Source organism: Trifolium pratense, linkage group LG7 (genome assembly GCF_020283565.1).
Source record: "Trifolium pratense cultivar HEN17-A07 linkage group LG7, ARS_RC_1.1, whole genome shotgun sequence".
Taxonomy (NCBI): Eukaryota; Viridiplantae; Streptophyta; class Magnoliopsida; order Fabales; family Fabaceae; genus Trifolium; species Trifolium pratense.
This window is the reverse complement of record NC_060065.1, coordinates 46452395-46468995: the sequence shown is the minus strand read 5'-3', so window position 1 is coordinate 46468995 and position 16601 is coordinate 46452395. Positions and strand designations below refer to the sequence as shown.

General features: G+C 32.1%; 3 protein-coding genes across 4 annotated transcripts; all 3 read left to right on the top strand.

The window, feature by feature from the left end:
- The first annotated feature begins 1058 nt into the window (after nt 1-1058).
- On the top strand, nt 1059-3988 carry LOC123898614 (GDSL esterase/lipase At5g22810-like). Its single transcript, XM_045949621.1, has 5 exons — nt 1059-1436; nt 2043-2173; nt 2406-2639; nt 2722-2977; nt 3613-3988. Exons 1-5 carry the CDS (start codon nt 1199-1201, stop codon nt 3804-3806), a joined length of 1053 nt encoding a protein of 350 aa, XP_045805577.1. The 5' UTR covers nt 1059-1198; the 3' UTR covers nt 3807-3988.
- A 2191-nt stretch (nt 3989-6179) lies between these two features.
- On the top strand, nt 6180-12399 carry LOC123898612 (threonine--tRNA ligase, mitochondrial 1-like). 2 transcript variants are annotated; one of them, XM_045949619.1, is made up of 14 exons: nt 6180-6430; nt 6825-6913; nt 7003-7099; nt 7178-7255; nt 7444-7528; nt 8235-8329; nt 9053-9085; nt 9173-9259; nt 9966-10058; nt 10195-10287; nt 10375-10596; nt 11006-11077; nt 11161-11232; nt 12135-12399. In XM_045949619.1, exons 1-14 carry the CDS (start codon nt 6410-6412, stop codon nt 12228-12230), a joined length of 1233 nt encoding a protein of 410 aa, XP_045805575.1. In that variant the 5' UTR covers nt 6180-6409; the 3' UTR covers nt 12231-12399. The 2 variants fall into 2 exon arrangements, with proteins under 2 accessions (XP_045805575.1, XP_045805576.1); XM_045949620.1 differs by having other exon boundaries at nt 6202-6430; nt 11006-11072; nt 11159-11232.
- A 3124-nt stretch (nt 12400-15523) lies between these two features.
- On the top strand, nt 15524-16034 carry LOC123896518 (17.9 kDa class II heat shock protein-like). The gene has a single exon (XM_045946894.1). The coding sequence runs from the start codon at nt 15588-15590 to the stop codon at nt 16032-16034; it is 447 nt and encodes a 148-aa protein (XP_045802850.1). The 5' UTR covers nt 15524-15587.
- Nucleotides 16035-16601: the final 567 nt, after the last annotated feature.

The following is a 16601-nucleotide window of genomic DNA, read 5'->3' as shown; positions in this document are numbered from 1 at the left end:
TACTCCAAACTAAAATTGGTTGGATAAAACTAAGATATTGGATTCAAGTGATTAGTGAGCTCCCTCTAAGATGAATTGTTCGGAAGAATTTGAGTTTGATTCTTGGTGAAAACTCTTCCCCTCAAATATTTTATGGGTCATGTTAACATGTTAACATTTTTCGTATTTTATTAAGTGATTTATATAAATTCCTAAATTTTTTCATGAAGATTTTCAAATTTTCACATGGTTTCATAATGTAAAAAGGACAAAACCATTTTAAGTGAGATTTTTACACCAAGTGTTCTTTTTACCCAATGCCATTTTTACCCTATATTTGATATCAGGTGAATAAGTCAGAATCACGATAATTCACCGATTTTTTTTAAAAACTATAAAGTATAGCTTATATAAAATCACGGTAAATCACCATAATTCTGACGTATTCATGACAAAACTCATTGCCAATGTAAGAATAGGAAGTATTCTTCGAATCTTGAGATATAACCCAAACAAGTTTCATAGAGTGTAAGATGAGAACTCAGTTGAACACATTTCTATTCATATTTTAGAAATATAGACACATATTAAATAAATAAAGAGATTAATTTTCATAAATTGATTTCTTTTTAAAATAAATTAACTTTAAAATGTGGTATTTGAATCAATGTATATTTAAAAATGTTTTAGGTAGGTGTATACAAATTAATTTCTTAAATATTGACGCTGAACTTGATAGGGAAGACCACGGTTCGATCCTCACAACTGCGATTGAGAGATGACTGAAACCACTTGATAACAACAACACTAACCCCGAGGTGAGAGCCAAAATTAATCTCTTAAATAGAATACTACACCAGAAAACTATTGTTTGTTACCACAAAAAGGTTCTTTATTAGCACATCCAGTTGTCAATTTATAGTTACCTAGAATAATGAAAGCATGCAATCACTTTCCAAATTCGCCAAACATAATTAAACAAATCATCACTGATTTTTCTATTTTGACTTGTGCACATTTTCACAGTGAAGCTGAAGCTTTAACTCTAAGGTTGAAGCATTTATAACATCATCGAAACTACAACCTTTGCTACACACTGCAGGTTACACCTTAAATGCACAAGACCACCTTTTCCTCAGATCATCACTTCCCAATACACTAAACCCTTCTCTTTCTCTCTAAAAAAGCTCATTGCTGAAGAAAATTTGAAACAAGAAACATGAAACATTCAACTTATTTCTTGACTTTTTTGCTTCTGATTGTAGTGTTCAATGTGACTAAAGGACAACCTCTTGTCCCTGCATTGTTCATATTTGGTGACTCTGTTGTTGATGCAGGAAATAACAATAACTTAGAAACAATTGTTAAATCAAATTTCCCTCCTTATGGAAGAGACTTCAAGAATAACATGCCAACAGGGAGGTTTTGTAATGGAAAACTTGCAGCAGATTTTACAGGTATTTTTTTTTCTCCTTCCTCAAATTTTAGATTTAAGAAAATCTATGAAAAAACGACATTTTAGATTACATGTGTATACAGTGTCCGGCACTATTATGATTACATTCAATTTCTAAAATATGTCGGTCACATACATGCACATGTAGTCATATTTAATTTTTAAATTTTTTTAAATTATTATCATTGTCAACATGTGAATGTTAGTGTTGTGTCTAAACGTCTAGTATTCACGCTTAATAGAATAAGATAACGAATTTCTTTTTGATTCTTTTTTCTTGCGCCCCCTGAGTCTCACATGCGCCCCAGGATTTCCAATACTACCCCCTCGCAACGTAGGATGCGGGTGTGTAAATAGCAAAAATTGGGGAAAAAACAGTTCGCTTATAAAATCTTATATTTTTGTATTTCTCCCTCTTCCTTCACCTCTATTTTATAAGGTGAAATGTGTTTTTCCCATATTATGCGCCCCCTGTGTTCGCTACTTAAGTAGCGAAGGGGTATTTTTGAAATTTCCAGGGCCGAACGAGAACTTCCAGGGAGGTGAGAAGAAAATCTCTCTTTTTCCTATCACATCACTCATATTATTGTTTGTTCTATTACTGCAGCTGAAAACCTTGGATTTACTACTTATCCACCAGCATATCTCAACTTACAGGACAAAGGAAACAACCTCTTGAATGGTGCCAACTTTGCATCTGGTGCTTCTGGTTACTATGAACCTACAGCCAAACTATATGTAACTATTTTTTCCAACTTCAAAACTAAAAGAACCCTTTCTTTTTTTTCTACTTTACTTTTTTTGTTTCCACCACCAGTATGCGGTCCACTGTACCGCCTAATCTGACATCAAGTGGTTCCAAACCCCTCTCGATCGCAGTTGCGGGAGATCGAACCGTGATTCTTCCTACTTTACTTTGATCATATTGATTAGTGACGATTTTTTCTTTTGTTTGTTTCTTTGGATCTAGCATGCAATTTCATTGGACCAACAGCTAGAACACTATAAAGAATGCCAGAATATATTGGTGGGAGTTGCAGGGAAAACAAATGCTTCATCAATTATATCTAGGGCTATACATCTTATTAGTGCTGGAAGCAGTGACTTTGTTCAGAATTATTACATAAATCCTCTACTTTACAAAGTCTACACTGCTGATCAATTCTCAGATATTCTCTTGCAACATTATGTCATTTTCATTCAGGTATGTCTTTAGCAACTTATAATTAAACTTTCTTTGCCAAATAACTTAACTGATTTATCATTTTCAAACATGTATGTTACAGAATTTATATGCACTTGGGGTAAGGAAAATTGGTGTGACAACATTACCTCCATTGGGTTGTCTGCCAGCAGCCGTTACTCTCTTTGGCTCTCATAGCAATCAATGTGTGGACAGACTAAATAATGATGCTGTTAACTTCAATAATAAGCTAAACATCACATCTCAGAACTTGCAAAAAGTGCTTAGTAACCTCACATTGGCTGTTCTTGATATCTACCAACCTCTCCATGACCTTGTCACTAAGCCTAGTGAAAATGGTAAACTAGTAAACTTATTGTTTGATTTGAGAAGTTGTTTTCTGTTTTCATTTCATGTTTTTGCTTTTAATTGTAAAAATTACTCCGGACTACTATTACCAAAAAATCACTTTTTTGATTCATTGGAAAACAGATGTATATGGTCTATATTGGCTTTGTTTGGTAAAAAATAGCGAATAACAGATGACTTATAACGAATAAGCTAGCTGGTTGAATTTGTAGTGTTTGGTCAAATTAGCAGCTGAACTAGCTTATAAGTATGAAATGACATAAAAAAAAATATGTTTAATTAATATTTAATTTTTTTCAAGTAAGATGATAGAGATAAAATTGGAAGAAAAAATAGTAAACTATAAGCTATAAGCTCATAAGCTACTTCAAATAGCATTTGAAAATAAGCTAGCTTATTTGAAATCCCAACAGAGCCATTATAGATCAAATACATTAGTTTTTCAATCAATCTAAAAAGTGATTTTTTGCTTATAATAGTGGTTGGATGAAGTATTGTCTTGTTTTCAATTTGTTGCATATTTTGAATGATTTTATAAGGGAAAAACAGTGAAATTAAAATTAATCATACATTAATCAATCTTATGAATAATTTTCTATGTTGAATACACTGCTCTATTTTACAGGATTTGTAGAAGCAAGGAGAGCTTGTTGTGGAACTGGATTGCTAGAGACATCTATATTGTGCAATAAGGACTCCATAGGAACATGTGCCAATGCTACTGAATATGTATTTTGGGATGGTTTTCATCCCTCTGAGGCTGCAAACAAGGTTTTGGCTGATGATTTACTGATTTCTGGCATCTCTCTCATATCCTAATCCAACATTTTTTAGGTCACTATCAGCTTTATTACATTATAATTATTATTATTGTACTTTTAAGTATTATGTGTGGCTGTTCCTGTTAAATGAGTTTGGCTTATGTATAAGGAGCTTGAATATGATTAACTACAAAGCTCACTTGGTGTTTCATTACTGTAATAAGACCAAAATTCTTGAGAGCTTTGTGTAAATTTCTGTTTCAGTATTTAAAGCTGTTCCTGCAGATTTACCTTAATTTAGTTTTGTTTGTGTGACATAAACTCAAACTATAGGCATTAAAGTAGAGCTTAATTACTTATACAAGATCTTATAGGATGTGTTGTATAACCTATGAAATTAGTAACATATATTGAAAGTCACTAGGTTTGGTCTAGTGGTGAGGGGTTTGGCTAGTATGTTATAGGTCATGGGTTCGATTCCCACTCATTGTAAACAAAAAAAAAAGAAGGATCATTGAGGTTGGCGTTATATGTTGAACTTTTACTAACAAAATGTGTCAGTCCAACGATTCAACTGTAATCCTTAAAAAATATATTCTTAAATAAAAATATATTCTTAAATATATTCTTTTCATCAACTTCTGCTCGAGTTACCCCTTTGCAACCCCCTCTCCCGCCTAAAATAGAGTCATTTATATAAATAATAATCCATGTTATCCACGAAATGCAAGTCCTTGACTTTTAGCAAATCCGTTTTTTTCTTAAAAACAAGTTTATGAATAGGTAACATAAATGTGTAACTAATTAGTAGTGAATATCTAAATATGAAGTAGAATGACTCGAAATAATAAATAGATAGATATATTTATTCATTATTTCGAGTCATTTTACTTTATTTTAAGTAATAAAATTTTGGATCCCAAATCCAAAATTATGTTATTGGTGTGTCTGTCCATAATTTTTTTGGTTTACAATTGTAAAACTTACGCATTTGATACATTAAAATCATAAAAAGTTATCTTCCTAAAAAAACATTAACTTCTATTTTTAATATGCTTAACAAGTGTTCGAGGACTCTGTTTAGTGTAATTTTTTTAATCAAACACTACTATATTTTCTAATTTAACCTCATGATAGTATCTATTTAGGGTGTGTTTGACTGTCAACAAGCTGCCGCTAAATATCTATTTTTTTGTCATATTTTTCTTCCTTATTTCTCTCTTTTTTTCTAAATCTATCGAAACAAACTGTAAATTAAATAAAGGCTTAAATGATCAATTTGTCCCTGCAAGTTCACAAGTTTTTGGTTTTCGTCCGTGTATTTTTTTTTTTTTTGAAATAGTCCCTGAATGTGTATATCCTTTTGGTTTTAGTCCCTAATGTTAGATGACGTGGCAAACAGAGGCTGATGTGGCACCGTGTAACATGGCAAATGAGGATGACGTGTCAATGATGATGCACAGTCATTCACTTAGAGGGACCAAATCCAAAAATAAACATGGCAAACGAGGATGACATTTCAATGATGATGCACAGTCATTCACTTAGAGGGACCAAATCCAAAAAAACAAAATTACATCCAAAAACATATTTTTATTTTATTTTTTTTTCTCTAAACTCATAAATTGACTCATATTTACATGAACCCATAAATTGCAAAACATGTATCCAAAAAAATAAATAAATTGCAAAACAAGTTTTAATAGATGCGATTTGAGAGATTCAAAAGAAAAAAAAAGAGACTAAAAACGAGTAATTTTATCTTAAAAGTTTGTGAATTTTTTGGTTGACATTTGAGGATATAATGGAACTCAAATTTTACAATATATAAAGTTGTTTGATTAAAAATTCATGTCAAATTTTGAAGATGGTGATTACTAAATTAATATGGTCTTTTGATTAAATCAAAATAAATGGTGCATAAGAAACTCAATTTTTTGTTGGTTAAAGAGTTTTATGGAATTTTAGATTAGAGAGAAGAAAGAAGAAGAAAATATCGTTTTATTACATTCAACACAAATTTTTGGATTTAGAAAAATATGAGTCTATTTTTTGGTTTAATTTCGTTTTTTGGTTTTAATCTCTCTCTGCAATTTTATTTTTGAATTTGGTCCCTCTAAGTGGATGACTGGACATCATTATTTGCACATCATCATTGTTTGTCATGTCACACATCGTCACGTCAACCTCTATTTGACACATCATCAATTTTGTAACGGCATTTAATGTTAGAGACTAAAACCAAATAGATTTGAACATTCAAGAACTATTTTAAAACAAAAAAAGATACAGGATGAAAACCAAAAACTCCAGAATTTCCACGAACAAATTGATCAGCCTTAAATAAATACTAATCAATTAAATAAATATAATCATTAAACCAAAAAAAAAAATTTAAATAAATAATCAATGGTGGAGACTCACTTGGACCATGATGGAAAAATCTTATACTTTCCCGGACTAATTGCTTGCCACCCTCTTCTAAACCAAACACTCCCTTAAGCCAATGGCGAGCCATGATTTATAAGTAACTTAACAACATTATCATCATCACACTCAAAACCCTAAATACCTTCTTCCGTACGCGTCGATTGTTCTTCTTCACTTCATTTACCATTCCTCCTCATCTGAATCTGCGGTTGCTGCAAACAACTCCTTTGCATGTTGCTCGCGAAATCTATGGTAAACAACTCCTTTGTAAAATTTAAGTGATTTGTCTGTTGGTAGGGACATGGCGTTATTATATACGCAGGAGGTGGGGTTCCAACCCTGACACTCCACTTATCTTTCTAGCCACTAGGTTACTTACAAAAAAAGATTAAGTGATTTTTTTAAGAAAGATAATCTGAAACAAACCACCCTAAAAGATTTAAGTGATTTTTTTACTTAAAGACCAGTTTGATTTTTCAGACATTGGGATTAGGAACTGTTAAGTAATGTGGTGGTCCACTGGTCCATTATTCTTCAGGTTGAAATTGGACAACTTATTTGTATTTAATAAATGAATCTCTGTGATCAAGTGGTAGGATTGTGGCCATGCCATTTGGTTTATTACAACTTCATCATTTGATTTCAGGAATCTTTCCATGGGCTTGAAGAGGCTAAAAAGTATGATCACACTGTTTTGGGTGTGAAACAAGAGCTTATTATTCAACATGAGTGGAGGTATTGGTATAGTTAGTTTATTCTTGTCTCATTGTAGAATTTAGTTAGTTTTTCTTACTGCTGACTCTTGGTCTGCTTGTTTATGTTAGCCCGGGAAGCTGTTTTTTTCTTCCACACGGCGCACATATCTACAACAAACTCATGGACTTAATTCGAAATCAATACTGGAACAGAGGTTATCAAGAGGTAAAGGTTTACTGTAGAAGTTTCTTGATATTACTAAAAACAATTTTTTCCAAATGCTCAATGGCTTGGAATGATCAGGTTATAACGCCTAATGTCTTCAACATGGATTTATGGGCACAAGCGAAATCAAATAAAGAGGATATGTTTGTCTTACAGGTAATTTTTTCATCAGATGCAACAACATAGTCTAAGTTTAATGAAAAAAAATGGTCTAAGTTCAATTAGTAAATAATAATTTACAGTTTCATTGTCACCTTTACAGTTTTACTATCTTTTCTCCTTTCACCGTTTGAATAAGTTTTTATTTTGCACGCAATAAGTCATCTAACCATCGGATGTTTTAGATTGACAAACAAGAGTTTGGATTGAAACCAATGAATTGCCCAGGGCACTGCTTGGTGTTTAAGCACAAGGTTCGATCATATAGAGGTAATTTTCATTTACATAAATGTATGCCTTCATATGGCATCTTTTGTATTCATACTCGTTGTGGCTGAGTTGGTTCATAGTTTATCTATTGTTAAAATCGGGATAATGCACTTGTTTGAGCTTCTTGTATAATTAATTGATTTTGCCTACATTGAAAAATACCTGTCTGGTGTGATTTTATATGGAATCATCTTTACATATTCACATATATAGCACAACTGGGTGCTTTATTTTCAAGCTGTACTATTCCCACATAATATCATTTTGGCATATAGAGCTCCATCATCTATGTCCCAAATTGAATTCAAATGGACTAAAAATTTATAACATTGGGTTAATGGTATTAGGATCTAGAATAGGAAACAATAGTTATTTGTTTAGGTAGAGAAGTATTTGTATAAATAGGGAATATAGTGATAGAGAAGGGTAGCATTGAATATCGTAAACATTTGTGAATAGAGTGGTCACTCTATTGTGAAGAGGAAACCCTTGGAGGAGAGATCTCTCCAATTTCCTTCTTTCCTTTTTCAATCTTTTAATAAAATTGTTCGTTCATTTGTATTCAATTCTGGGGGTCCTTACATATGGGAGGTAGAGATAATTTAGTTTCCAATTTGTAAGTAATTGAGTGTATAGTTTGAATAGATTTTGGTTGAGTGGATATATTCAAATGAAATGTAATCACCACATTTTTATTATTTTGCAGAGCTTCCGATTCGTTTTGCTGATTTTGGGGTTTTGCATAGTAATGAGGCCAGTGGTGCCTTGAGTGGATTGACACATGCTAGGAGATTTCAAAAGGTACACCTTTCTCTTTTGCTATATTTAAGAACAATAAAATAAACGTCTCGGTGTCCAAAATGACTTTCTTGTCTTGGCATGCTCAAAATGTAGATTGGTGATGATGGCTTTTGCTTTTGACCTGCAATTTAATGTTGCTGCTTTGAAAGTGAACACTATATTCAAACTCACTTTTTTTTGGGGGGGGGGGGGGGGGGGTTGGGCTGGGTGGGTGAGCCTGAAAAATAACATGCACTTTGGTGACGGGAACTGGATTTACAATGGGGTTTGTTGATATCTCAATTCCATCATATTTGACTCTTACCAGCGTGCACGCTGCTTAGTCAGGCATTTGCTTTTGTTTATTAAACTAGGGATCACATTCATGTAAGTGAAAGGTACAGACACAATGAATACTAGGAAAAACAAAAATCTCATATGGGAATTAAAACTGCGCCTTTTTAATCTTGATAATTTAATGTTGTAACTTGGTGCGGAAACAATGCTACGTGTCTTGGAAATGTTTAGTTTTTATACAAACTAGGGATTATGTTTGCACACCTACAATGGTTTGCTCATCTTATCACTATTTTGGAGTGAATGCAAATTGCAGTGTAAACAAATTTTCAATTTTTCTTCTATCATGATTATGTTTTCATTTATCTAAAGGTTTGGTACAATTACAACCGGAGGAGCATTAAAGTTTTGTATTATTTATGTCCTTTGCTTTTGTGTATTTGACAGGATGATGCACACATTTTCTGCAGGGAGTCCCAGGTGTGTTGAATGTAAATTTATGCCACATAATTTTTAGAAATATTTTTTGAGCTGAAGCTTAAATTATTTTTTCAATTCATTTTACAGATAAAAGATGAAGTCAAGAAAGCCTTGAATTTCATAGATGATGTCTATCAAATATTTGGTTTCACGTATGAACTGAAACTTTCAACGGTATGCTTTTGCTCTTTATTATTTTCAATACCCGTCACTTAGCCCTGATGCTCATATGATATAAAGAAGGAAATTATTTCCCTTCCTTATCTTGGTTTCCAGCAAAAGAAAAGGTGTTTTGGCCAACCGATGCTTGTATTGATCTTTTAAGGACCCTAATTTTTACGTTAGACAGGAAATGTGAGCAAGGGAAGGGTGGTAGCAAAAAATAAGAGATGTTTGTTATATATAGGAAAGTGATAATCAAATAGTTTTGGGGCTAGGGATCATTGACGTTTGGGAGCCTTTCCTTTTGTTATTTCCTTCTCTTCAGAGATTGATAGCAATCAAAACACCTCTGCTCGTGCTGCGATCATGGCTGAAGACCGCAGTGAAATTGTGAGTTTCACTGCAACTCATGGGATTGCAAGTTTATCGCAGGTGGATTTTCACGAGTCCTATGTTGCTTTCGCTGCAACCCTATGTCCCTTAACCCTCTTTGGATTTACACCTAAATCTCCAAGAACAGCAGGGTCTTAATTTTACCTTGAGAGCAATAGGAGATGCATGTTGTATTTTGAGATTGGAATTCTATTGATTAGTGTAGGGAATATTGATCATTATCTAAGCTTGGTAGCTTCTTCTCTTTTGATACATAAATACACATTGCTAATAGTAATTGTTATAATTTATTTAGTAACTCAGTTATTTATTTCCCCTTCAATAGAGGCCAGCGAAATGCCTTGTAGATATTGAAAAGTGGGAGATGGCTGAAAATGCTCTCAGGGAAGCTTTGGATGAGTTTGGCAAGCCATGGCAGGTATTCTAGAGGTTTTTAATGTGAGCTGTAAGATGTTGATTCAAATCTATAGTTGTAATTCTGATGAAACCTATTTTTATGTTATTATACTTGCATAGATCTTTATTGTGCTTATCTTTTGAGTAAAACTCTCTAGGTGAATAAAGACGATGGTGCATTCTATGGACCAAAGATAGACATTGGTGTATATGATTCATTGAATAGGAAATTTCAATGTGGTACTCTACAGGTTTAGATTGTTTCTCTTGACTTGCATTCATATGATTAAGTTGTTAATTTTTTTTTACTGATCATTGGATAAATTGTCTGCTTGCAGCTTGACTTTCTGCTTCCTAATAGGTTTAAGTTAGAATTCTCTACCGAGGATGAAGCCAAAATTGAGAGACCTGTTATGATACACAGATCCATTCTAGGATCTGTGGAAAGCATGTTTGCCATACTTTTAGAGCACTACAAGGGTAAATGGCCCTTCTGGCTCAGTCCTCGTCAAGCAATTGTGTGCCCTGTGTCCGAGAAATCACATGCTTATGCAATGCAGGTACATAGCTCCGACTCTCTATTGTTTGTTGGTGTCATAGTCAGAACCCATTCATGAACTCATAAGAGCAATATGCCATACTTAAAGCTAATTACCTTCAATTCAAAACTGCATCACACTGCCTCGTACACTTCTTATTTATAGTTATTCACCTTCTTTAGTTTTAGCACACTCTCTTTCGTTTTAAACCATTACACTAAAGGTACCACCGACCAATACTCAATATGGATTTTTTTTTAATTTATAATTGCTAAAAGACAATTTTCATATTTATTATAGCATAATAATATTTCAAGACCAAGGTTATTAAAATCTAATCTTGTTTTATACCATAGCTAAAATTGTTTTGAGTCAACTTTAATATAAGGTAATTATGTCTATAACATACTATTGTTCTGCAACTTTCTAGGTACGTGATCAGATCCATCTAGCAGGGTATCAAGTAGATGCTATTACAACTGATATGAAGATTCAGAAGAAGGTATCACAACCTTTTAGCGGCAACACGTTTTTATTTAGAACACTTTTATTGTAAACGAATCTAAGGTTGAAATAAATCTGTAGGCACAAGAAGCTCAGTTAGCACAATACAATTACATCTTGGTTGTTGGAGAAGAGGAAGCTAATACTGGACAGGTTCTTCCTATTTTCACTAATCTGATGAATTAATTGTTTTTAAATTTAACTCTGATAGGGTTGTTGCCAAATTAGCCTCTTCCCTTTCCTTGCTATAATAACAGGGCATATAGTTGTGTTTGACATAGGGTTTGTAGTCAATCAAATTTTTTAATGAGTGCGTGCGCGCAAGCAAACTTGTTGATTATTTTAAGGTGAACACTCCGGTACACATATTATGTGGATACGTACCGGTACACGGCTTAGGTGGATGATTGTGATTGGTTCACAAATAGTATTTAATATAGAAAAATTAATAAATACTATTTGTAAACCAATCAGAGTCATCCACCTCAACAAATGTACCGGTGCATATCCACATAATATGTGTACCAAAGAATTCACCTTATTTTAACTGTTGAGCACGAATAGTTGTATTTATGTGTCTGAATAATGTCGATAGCTTTTCAATGTTTTAACGCATACAACATTAAAGTTCAAAATATAAAATAGAGTATGAGATTGAAACAAATATATCCTTGACCTATTCTCCAAACAAAGCTTTTACTTTGCTTATAAAGCTTTGTTAAAATTGCTGAATTTACATCTTTAAATTTGATGTAAGACTGGAATCGAGCACAATAATGCTTGGCTAAACTTAGACCAATAAATTGATGGAAGGTTGGACTCATTCAGAATAGGGAAGTATCATCTATTAATCTTAATAGGCTTTCTAATTCTATCCAGATCATTATCTTAGGAAGTATCATCAGAATAGGAGTATCATCTATGTTTTAAGAAGTTAACTATATTAAGACTTGTTTAATATTGTTGCCATCGCTTGTTCAAAAAAAATATTGTTGCCATCTTTCGATGAGTCTTTTTATTCTGAATAAGAAGCTAAGAGTTTTTCATTGCTCCAGGTGAGTGTACAAGTCAGGGATAAGGCAGACCATAGCATTATGAGTATCGATAACCTGCTCAAACACTTCAGAGAAGAAGTTGCAGCTTTCCACTGATAATTTGCTTGTGAAAACTGTTCAAACAAGTTTATACACCAATAATTTTCTAGTCATACTCATATCTGTGTGCATTATTTACATTTCAACTTGACTAATTAACAATGATGTTGCTCATGTAGTATATGCTTAGAGTGATAATTGGTGTAAAATTTTTTTTTTTGGGTTAGGTAATTGGTGTAATTTATTATTTACTATTGAGTGACAATTCATTTTAGTTTGAGAGAAATTGCGAGACTCAATTTAGTATCTAAGAAAAATAAAAGTACGGTATTAAATTCAATAAATTGCGCACCTAAGACGATCTCCAATGGTAGTACCTATTAGGTACTTATTAGGTACTACCAGTACCATTGGAGCAATACCCATTGAGTACCTGCATCTTAAATAGACACTTTCTCTCTCCTCATATTATAATATATTTTTGTGAGACCCACTTATAAAGATGTAGAATTATTGATGAAATATAGAGTTATTAGTGAGACTCATTTAAAACTTTTTAAGAGGTGTTGGGTTGGAATGATTAAATACTTATTAGGTACTATTATTAAAAAAATAATATGAGTGATGTGTATACGTGGGATCAAATTAAGTACTCAAAGTTGTGGAGCTCTATTATGGATACTCTAACCTTATAGTAGTAATAAATAAATTGATGCAACATAGGGACACTAAGCAAATGTGTTTTTTTAGTAGTAGTTTGGTATTAAATGCAATAATAAATAATAAATAGTTATATGTAACTCCGTCTTAGACCATCTCCAATGGTGTAGTACCTATTAGGTACTCATGGTACTTATTAGGTAATACCATTGGAGCACAAAATATTTTAGTACCTAATAGGTACCACTTCTAATATAAGAACTCTCTCTCTCTTCTTTTATGGGACCCACTTTATTTAATATATTCAAAAAAATTTAATTTGGCAATATTATTTTAAATTAAATTTCAAATTTTAATGATGTGGAGTTATTGATGGGACCCATTTTAGAACTTTTTAAGAAATGCTCCATTGGAGGGGTTGAGTACCTATTAAGTACTATTATTAAAAAAATAATAAATTGATGATGTGTCTATGTGGGACCATTTAAGTACTCAAAAATGGAGTGCTCCATTGTGGATACTCTTATGACTGTGAAACTCTGAAGAGGTGAGAAAGGTAGAGGGATTTGGATACTCTTCAATTTTTTTCTCATGTTGTTTCTTTGTTTTCATTTTCTTAATCAAATGGTTGGTAAATTATAAAGAGGTTACTACCATATGACCAATCCGAGAGAAAAAATTGGAGAGGATCCAAATCCAAAGTGAAGTGAGCGGCAACAAAGGAGTGAGGTGGAGACGGAGACTTCTTTGCCACTCTTGTTTTCTTCATTGTTGCAAAAGTTAAACTCCATGTTGCTGGAAATTAGGTGGGAATCAAGGATAATTTGGTAATTTCACCGTTTAATATCTTTTTAAAAATTGTTAAATTCATGTTACACACAATTATAAATGTGGAGTGGGATGTTACACACAATTATAAATGTGGAGTGGGAACAAAATAAAAAATAAAAATATACGTGGCATTTCCACGTCACCTTCCGTTAATGGAAGTTAAAAATGTGGATAATTTTTTTTATGAGGACCATTACTAAACGAATATTTTTAGAGGGATTAAATTAAAAATAAAAGTAAATATATTTATAGGAACTAAAATTAAAAGATAGAAAATATGAGATTAATTGTGGTGCACAGATAGTGCAAACACACATTACACCATCATCCAATAGTATTTTGACACCTCATTTACTTTTAAAATATATTTTTGAATTAAAAAATAACCTTTTAGAATTAAAAAATAACCTTTTAGAAAAATAAAATAATCACATCGATCAACATTATTCTAATCATTTTCTCTTTAATATTTTACCTTTGTTGTAAGTGTGCCTAAGATAAAATATTTGGGATTGTGCCCATATTAGAATTTTTACTGTCTCTTTCCCACATTCCCTTTCTCCCAGTCTTTAACAGTGACCCACATTGCATCTCTCTTTGCATCATTCATCATTCATCCATTCATTCAAAGTTTGTGCAATTTTGATTTAAAAATTAATAACAACCGTTAGAATTTGAGATTGAGAGTCTAGTATCGAAGGGAAAATACTTTAATTCTATATTTTTTTAATGTGGTTTTATTAAATTCAAATACAAAATTCATTTGGTACATTGTTATCCTTCGATGATTAAGTTCTCTTTTTAAGACACGACCAATTCCATGAATTTTTATTTAACATCTAAGGAAAACGATGCTTAGCTTATTTGTGTAAAAGTAACTCATAGATCTAACTAGTAACAATCGTGATACTTTGGATGTTAAAAATTGGTTTGAAGCTTATGTGTATCCATCCTTTTGTTCTGTTTTGTTGCTGCTAGAAGCTTATGTTCCAAAATGACTTTTCTAACTTTACTACTGTAATTAGCAATATACAATTATATATCAAAGTTGGCATGAGTGTATTGAAAAATATTTGTTAGGAGAGATCAATCTCTTAAATAGATCAAATTTGAAGTAAATAATTATATGTGGAAATTTTTTTTAAATAGCTTCAATTTTTTTAATAAGCCAACACAAGCTTCTTTTCTTTTTTTATAGATTTATGTTTCAATTTTTTTATAAGTGGAAATTTTGAAATTCCCTATTTTTTAATTGAAATATCCGGAATATATATTTTTGTGAAAATAGTGAGGGTCGATATTAGGATATATGAATTATATTATAAAAAAAAAGGATTTATGACAAATGTGGGGGTGTAAGACTAAATGAGGGCAGACTAAAATAGGATTCACATTTGTTTAGGAAATAAGGGTAGCTAGTTTTTGAAATTTTTTTTTCTACCCCAACAATCTTCATTCTACCCCAACATTTTTCTAAAAATACCCAATATACCCTTATTAAAAATTAATATATTTTAATTTTTTTTTTGTCGTATTATACTATTCCGGTAGAATTTTCATCCTCCCAAAAAACTGTTCCGGTAAGTATTTATCGTTACCGGTAAGTTAACTTTACCGGTACACTTTTTAAAACGTGTTCCGGTATGTTAATATTACCGGTACACTTTTAAAAAGTTTTCTGGTATGTTTATGTTACCGGTAGGTATGTTAATTCTTATCGATGCTTCTATTCAATTTTTATTGAGTCGTTCCCGAAACTACTAGAAGTTTCTAACGCAGAACATATTTCATTTATTACGGAACTAGCTAGAACCTTCAAGTTTTTTCTTTCTCAATTCTCACCTTTTAAATACTCCAATCATAGCAACTCATTCACAACATTGAAAATCACTTTTCATCAAAGAAGAAAAAGCTTTATCAATAATGGATTTCAGATTAATGGGTTTGGATTCTCATCCAGTTCTTCATTCTCTGATGGATATTTCAGACGAAACTTCTTCCGACAAGGCATCACACAATGCTCCGACATGGTGCTACGTGAGAGACGCAAAGGAAATGGCTGCTACTCCGGCGGACGTGAAGGAATATCCGAATTCGTACTTGTTTGTGATTGATATGCCGGGGTTGAAATCTGGTGACATAAAGGTTCAGGTTGAAGATGACAATGTTCTTGTGATAAGTGGTGAGAGGAAGAGGGAAGAAGAGAAAGAAGGTGTTAAGTATTTGAGAATGGAGCGAAGGGTTGGAAAGTTTATGAGGAAATTTGTTCTTCCTGAGAATGCTAATACTGATGCTGTTTCTGCTGTTTGTGCTAGACTAGTTAGGAACCCGTGCAACGCACGGGCGAGGATGATTGTATTATCTGATTAAATACAGCATTTAGACAATTGGTTGTTAACATAACACAACCATATAATAAAAACATGTAATAATATAATTGTTGTTATAGTTAAAACATAAACCAACAAACAAACAATAACTTAAGAGTATCATCAAGATAATTAATGTAGATAGAGTTCGAACTGAAAAACATAATAAAATACAATACATCAAACATAATTACTTATGATTTATTTATATATAATATCAATAGTATATACTATAACCTCCCGTGTTATAAAAATTGAACAATAAAAAATTTAAATACTAACTTTACAATAAAAGGGCACAGAAAAGAGAAATAAATTACTTAATTATAGGATTTATTTATATATAATATCAATAGTCTATATTATAATCTCTCGTGTTATAAGAATTGAACAATAATTATTGACAAAAATTGAACAATAGTCTATACTATTGTCACATGTGTTATAAGAATTGCACAATAAAGAGTGACAAAAATTTTAACTACTAACTATACAATGAAAAGACACGGAATAGAGGAACGAATTACTTGATTACATGATTTATTTATATATACTATCAATAGTATAT

Bases quoted from the DNA above. Each gene is read 5' to 3' on its own strand.
- LOC123898614 (XM_045949621.1), top strand. From the start codon at position 1,199: ATGAAACATTCAACTTATTTCTTGACTTTTTTGCTTCTGATTGTAGTG. The intron at 2,174-2,405 runs GTAACTATTTTT...CTTTGGATCTAG, and splicing joins AACCTACAGCCAAACTATAT to CATGCAATTTCATTGGACCA. The intron at 2,978-3,612 runs GTAAACTAGTAA...TCTATTTTACAG, and splicing joins CACTAAGCCTAGTGAAAATG to GATTTGTAGAAGCAAGGAGA.
- LOC123898612 (XM_045949619.1), top strand. From the start codon at position 6,410: ATGTTGCTCGCGAAATCTATG. The intron at 10,288-10,374 runs GTTTAGATTGTT...GTCTGCTTGCAG, and splicing joins TTCAATGTGGTACTCTACAG to CTTGACTTTCTGCTTCCTAA. The intron at 11,078-11,160 runs GTATCACAACCT...ATAAATCTGTAG, and splicing joins ATATGAAGATTCAGAAGAAG to GCACAAGAAGCTCAGTTAGC.
- LOC123896518 (XM_045946894.1), top strand. From the start codon at position 15,588: ATGGATTTCAGATTAATGGGTTTGGATTCTCATCCAGTTCTTCATTCT.